Below are 6,506 nucleotides of genomic sequence, written 5' to 3' on the forward strand. Positions count from 1 at the left end.
TGCCTCAGGGCTGCCACACGGAAAGTTAGTGTCACCGGGAAAGAAACAAAATAGAGTGCAAAGCAATTGCAACAGCAGCAGAATTTCAGCTGAAAAACTCCCCCCTTTCGCATCCATTGCGACAAACCCACGTGTGTTTAACAAACAGCCCTGGAAGTGGGTGCCTTGCAACGGAAGGGCAGAAAAGCACTCGTGTCAATGCCACCCTAAGCTCAGAAATTATCCTAAACAAAACAGTCGCTACGTGACTGCAGCAGGAGCCCAGGTAGAGGCCAGAAAGGGGCACAGCAATCTCTCTCCTAAGCAAGAGAAATGAGACCACAGGGTTTTGCTCTGCCAAGGAATTCTGTTCTAGCGGCGGTCGGGATTTTTTTTTCTTCTTTAGATGACAATGCTTACTCTACTTGTCATTCGATCAGCTACCACAGGAGATACAGCAGATAAACCCTTGGGCCAACACAAAGCACATACAATACCTAAGCAGCCGAGCAGTCTTTACTTTTGGCAAGCTCACAAGACCTTAACGGTGTTATTTGCTGAGAAGAAGCACCAAGACCTTAGGTTGTGCCAGTATTGATGGTACTTCATTTCTTCTTAAAGACAAGTCAAGGTTTGTTCAATAATCCACCCAGCTACATATAAATTATAAATCAAAGGTACACAGACCTAAATTGCTAGTGTCAGGCTGACAGACACGTTGGCAGGTTTCCCGGGACAGGCATCACTGTTTAAATCTTCAGCATAAAATATATATACATATTTCACAGAAGAAGGCAGCTTTTATTTTTTTCTTAAGTATTAATGAATTAGTCATCAAATTAGTCTAGCCTGGAGCTAGATTTGTATTTTGTTTGCCCTTAGTAATACCTGATATTTGACTGTTTGAAGAATCCCACTGAGACAAGCTAGCTGAGGGGCCAACAGCAGCGTTCATCACGATGAACAAGTATATTGGAAAGTAACTCTGAAATTGTGGCAGCATCCGTGATTTACACCATGCAATGCAGTAAGGCTTCTCACGCAGAGCAGATCCAGGGCCATCTCCATTTAGACCTTCCTGAACGTGGGGTTTGCTGGCTCCCCTCTCCGTTCCTCGCACCCCCTTCCCACCCCGGCTCCCTGGGCACCACAGGCTGAGCAGCTCCTGCGCCGCAGGACTCGTGCCCCCACGTCACGCGAGCCGCAGTGAAGCTCAAAGCCTGCAGCTATCGCAGCCCGGGGATCGCTGTGGCACGGAGCGCCGTTCGCCTCTGTGCCAGATTCAGCCATCCTTCCCCAGAAAGGAGGCAGACAACGTGAACACGGCACGTTTCCAGTGAGATCCCTGGGCTCTCTGCAAACCCTGCTCCCTCCCAAGCGCCGGCGTGGGCAGCTCAAGCTTTCTTCCTGACCCGCTGAGGCAACCCTAAACATGTTCATAAACCTTTTGTTTCAGGAATTAAGTATTAGTGCAAGATTTAGTGGGAAATCTTTCAAGAGCATCCTGAGAAGCAAAAAAAAAAAACCACCCAAAAAACTTCTGTTCCTTTATTCTTTGGTGCCATGCTTGCAGTCATCTGGTCCCAGGGAGACTCCTGTTTCCCCCCAACTCGCATCAGGTTATTTTATTTCCACATCTCCTGAGTGACCCAAGAGATACAGCATTGCTTCTGGTACCTGGATTGAACAGTTACTAGAACAAGATCTAAGCAGCTTCTCCTTAGCTTGCTCTTGGCTCACGCTGCAGAATCTGGGCCCTTCTGCCAGGAAATTCATGCAGAACCAAATTTTTCCTTCAGAACTGCACCGCACCTCTCCTAGCACCCAACACATCTCCCGCATGGGTTCTGGTGAGCATTGCTGGAGGTAGCCAGTGGGTGTGGACCAGGACTTGGAAGACGCAAATTCATTCCCAAATCCACCTTTCTCCCTGTCGAGTCATGGTAGGCAAATTCTGTCAATATTAGTACACAGCAACGAAGTAAACACATTTTCCACCGTTGTGAAGCCCACAGAATCCTAAGAATTACAGAACTGCCGCACAACACGCAGAGTTTTTTTTCCCCTACCCAGCCACACAATGGCATTTTCTTCATTACCGTTAGTTCAGCTGCGCAAATGCACAGCCCCCCCGGGGTAGTGACCTTCCACGGCAGCTCTGGGGTTTGTTCGGTTCTGTCAGGGGACACTTCTCTCCTAAGCAAGAGGGAGAATTGCGTTGCTGCTTGTAACGAGTATTTGGGCAAAACCCTGACTTCAATCACAGCAATGCAGAAAATGGAGCGATTCCGCCAAACCCCGTGGCATTTATACAGGAGCAGGTGAGATCAGAGAGGCTGATGCTAGAGACTGGAAGAAAGCTGTGCTCCCTGGACAGCTTACGGAAGCCTAGCTTAGGTTTCAAAGGCTTATGGAAGCCTAGCTTAGGCTTCGAAGGCTGCAGCCAACTCCCTTGCCCTGGCAAGACAGAGTGGGAAGAGGAGAGGCAGAGCTGAGCAGATGTGCAGAAGGGGGATCCCTGGGGGGGCTTTCAGGAGTCATTGAAATTCCTTTCCTTTTCTGGTGCAGATCATGGGAAGCTTTGTAGATTTTTATCGGGGCTTTTAAGTCTTTCAGGGGAAAGCCCGTCTTCCAAAGGAGACTGGGTCTTGCAAACAATAGCAATGCCCTCCGCTGGTGGAATTTAATTTGAACTCCTTGCTGCAGCTCTACTTTCAGTGGGTAGCAGAAAGCTGAAGGCACGCGCTCCTTTCCATACCACAGGATTTGCAACACGTTTTTCTAGCGTATATCATGGTTTCTCTTATTTCTACAGCATTTGGAATATACAATTTATTTTATTACTTTTAGCTTCTGAACCTGATATTGTTCTTTGTGAAAGAGGCAGGATACTACGGATACTGTTTTCTCAAGAGAAACCTATTTCATATCCCTGCAGGGAGGAATGTTATCTATCGAGGATGTTTTAGAGCTCCAGAAAATTTAACAGACACCTTTCCAGCCTCTTTGATACAGCCCAATTTGACGGTGGAGATGTGCTCTGAATTTTGCTCCAAGAAAGTAAGAACAGTTCTCATTTCACATCCTTTCTTCTTTTTTTGTTATTTTAAATTTTAATCTACTGAGGGAATAGCAGAGATTAGTGCCTTAGAGCTTTGGATTTGTAAATGAGTTTCTAAAGGGCAAAACTCATCAGAGTAAATACCCAGTGATGCATATCTGGTCCGGCCACTCTCTCCAGTGGGGATGGCGGGAGGGAAAGCCATCAGAGTGATGCCACCAAAAATGATGCACAGAAAAGCTGTTCTAAGTGACGAGTATCGACCACGAGGAAATCGATACTGTTTCCGTGTCACATTCAAACCAAGCCCAGAGCCAGACCTGACCCCAGGGGAGGTCTCGGTGGATGCAGCTCCTGGGGAGGCATGCTGCTGGAGGGTGGATGTGGGCTGGCAGCGCCCGAAACGTGGCTCCCGTGCCCTTCAGGGAGCTGGTCCCCACTCAGCCCTCGGGGAGCCACGTGTGGGCAGGGCGGGGGGGAGCGATCCCCAGCGCCCTCCACTTCGTGCAGCCCCTGTGCTCCCCTCCGAGGTGGCCCTTTGGCTCTCAGGCTCCCTGACAGCGCAGCAGTGGGCATTGCCATAGCGAACAGGAGGATTTAATGCGGCATTATCTACACACAGTTTTTACAACAGTGTGTAATTGCGTTGGCTAGGAACACGATACAATCTTAAATATATAAAAAAAAAAGCTGCCAGAGAAAAATTTTAGCAGATAAGCACGCTGAAAGCAGGTGGACGTTCCTGGTACTTTTACACAAATGTGTCTCTTTCCACACCAGAAGAATTTATACCACTTTCACTATAACCTATATAATTTAAATCTAATTTACTCTAATTTAAAATGGAATAATTGTAGAACTTCATGCCATTATATAAGACTGCGAGAACGAATAAAGTCAGCTGTGTGCTTACTGGCTTTTGGACGGGAGGTGAGAAGGGGCGCGCTAACTTCTGCTGCCCTTGGGCACACTCTTGGCCCGACGCATCACCTTCGCTCATCCTCCACACTTAGCACAGAGCAAGACCACGGATTTAAGAACTGAAGGAGTTTGACTTTGATGGACTGGGCCATCCTCATAGGAGGGGACATTTGGCCCAGGCACCCTCTGCTTTAGCGGCTGTTGCTGCGGTTGGTTCCCTTCCCCTCCTCCCCACTCCGCTGGGGCTTTATTTTTTTGTACAGAAGAGGGTTCACTGTGTGGTCAGATTTAGCTTGCAGCCACATTCAGCCTCATGCACTAAACTGAACGTTCAATTACTTTGTCTTCTAGCATCACAAAATTGATTAAAACTATTAAGGCATGAACAACAAATCTTCTTAATTACTAGGCAGAGTGGGAAAGCTTTTCCCAGTCAACATATCCTCTATACCAGCTCATCGGTGTTTTAAGAATGCGTTGTGGAATTAACTTTGCAGCGAACTGCAGTGAATCACCCCTATACCCTGTACAGCGTACCTTACAAACACGCACACAAACGCACTCGTACATCCTCTGTGCATACAAATGTTCAGTAAAGCAGGACTTCATAAGCTATTCTTTCCAAGCTCTGCCATTAATCTATTGTTTAATGGTGGGGAAAAAAATCTTGATCGTTCTGTGTCAGTTTACCCACATGTAACATCATTGTATTAATATTTACTGATGAAGTGCAATTAATTATCGCTTCTCTATCTGGGAGAATGGTAGGAACTACCTGGAGAAGTTGTTTTCAGGTGCGCTCAAACACGAGGTTGATGTTGTTAAGCGCAGTCATGCCATTCTAGTTCTGGCAGATGACTTTTCTAAAGAAGTGGATATTCAGAAGCGTGGTTCCTTCACGGATTTCTGGCTGTGCAGCCAAAAAGTGGAAGCACCTGAAATTACTGGTGACTGAGAAGGGCAGGAAAAAGGCCACAACCAAAATGTACCGCATTAGCGTGGCAGTCAAACAGCACCACGACAGAGAGCAGCAGGATGGAGGAACCACCCATCTCTGCCCAACACCCCGTGCTTTCCAGAGTTGAGAGTCAATGTGGATTTGCTTGATGAAGCTTGTGTGAGAAAGCCACCCACAAAGCAGATAATCTAAAGGATTATCTGAGCAGACTCTGCACAGAGAGGACTGCAGAAGTGGTAACTTTAAGAGGAAAAGGTACTGAAGGGAAGTGAAGAAAAGGTTTGGTACCTCTCATTTATCCCTTCTGTAAAATGGCATGGGTAACAACTTGCTTATCCTTCCCCCCCCCTTAGCTCTGCTAGGCACCTTTTCTTTTCTTCGTACAGCAATACACAGAATCCAGCAACCTCCGCACTTCAAAACCAGACCTGCTATTTCAGACTCCAGATGTAGCTACGTGCCATTATTTACCCATAAAGAAAAGACGCCTGGGATTTTGATCCAAATCCCATTGTAGAGCCTTTCCGTACCTTCATTTAGATATTTTTTTATAAACACAATAAAACACAGATAAGCAAGCCAGAACCTCAACTGGCAGAGGTAACCACAGCCTCGCCGACCTTATTGCAGCAGTGAGCGGGGAATATTTCAAATCAGGGTCACACTGGGCATAACAACACACCGAGGAATTGTCCCCGGCCTCAACAGATCAGAGTGCAGAACGAGGGCGTGACCGGCTGTGCGGTATTGATCCTTTGCTCTGGGAATATCCCGGTCAACGAAAACTTGAAGAATGACTTCTAGCTTTGCTGTAAAATGAACGTGCTCATTTTCCAATAAACCAAGCCGATCAATTTTACTTGGGAGACAAATTTCCGTCCATGATTAGCCCCCATCTCTTATTCTTTTTGGTAGAGTGAGAGAAAAATTTTAAGTGTGTCAGACAGGAGAGGAAGTTGGCACAGAAAGGAATTTAGCAGAGTAATCAGAGTAGAACCAGATAAGTGTACTTTTAATCTATTCAGAATTCTTAATTTGGATACAATCTAATTAAAAACAATCAGTGACTGAATCATCGCATCACCTGTGCTGCTACTGGAGAACAACTGCTTTCCTTACAGCACCTGCTAAGGCTTCACCTTACAAATCCTTACCTAAATAGTCCCGTTGACATCAGCTCTTGCCGGATTACAGCCAGCAGGACGATGCACGCCCTAACGCTCAGTCCAGAAAAATGCTTATTCGTAGACCTGCAGATTGCTCTGGCCGTGCACTTGTGTTTAACTGAAACAAAGCCCCGCAGATTTGCGTGCGCAGAGCTCGAGCACTAGCCCTGCACCTCGGCGTTACACGGCCGCAGCCTGGGGCTCGCATAAAGACACAGGTGAGCAGAGCAGACGGTGTGTAGTTTTGATTCAATACCGATGGGAAGTCAAGATTGAACACCTAACTTCAGAATCGCTTTGTGCACTGCATCGGGTAGACGCACAGCCCGAATAAGCAGCGGCTGATTGATTGCCGCGCTTTGCACCGGCGCTGTGGCTCCCGGTGCGGTTCCCAGAACCGCCGTCGTGCTCCTTCTGGCAC

At 47.2% G+C, this 6,506-nt stretch overlaps 1 protein-coding gene across 1 annotated transcript in view; it reads left to right on the forward strand.

The window, feature by feature from the left end:
• The window catches only part of WSCD1 (WSC domain containing 1), a 19,776-nt gene that overhangs the window by 6,552 nt on the left and 6,718 nt on the right, over positions 1-6,506 (forward strand). Inside the window, exon 4 of the mRNA XM_009641836.2 lies at positions 2,918-3,039. Coding sequence (XP_009640131.1) covers positions 2,918-3,039 — 122 coding nt within the window. The remainder of the gene's footprint in view (positions 1-2,917; positions 3,040-6,506) is intronic.

The sequence above is a fragment of the Egretta garzetta genome, unplaced genomic scaffold (assembly GCF_000687185.1).
Source record: "Egretta garzetta isolate BGI_Z169 unplaced genomic scaffold, ASM68718v1 scaffold337, whole genome shotgun sequence".
NCBI lineage: Eukaryota > Metazoa > Chordata > Aves > Pelecaniformes > Ardeidae > Egretta > Egretta garzetta.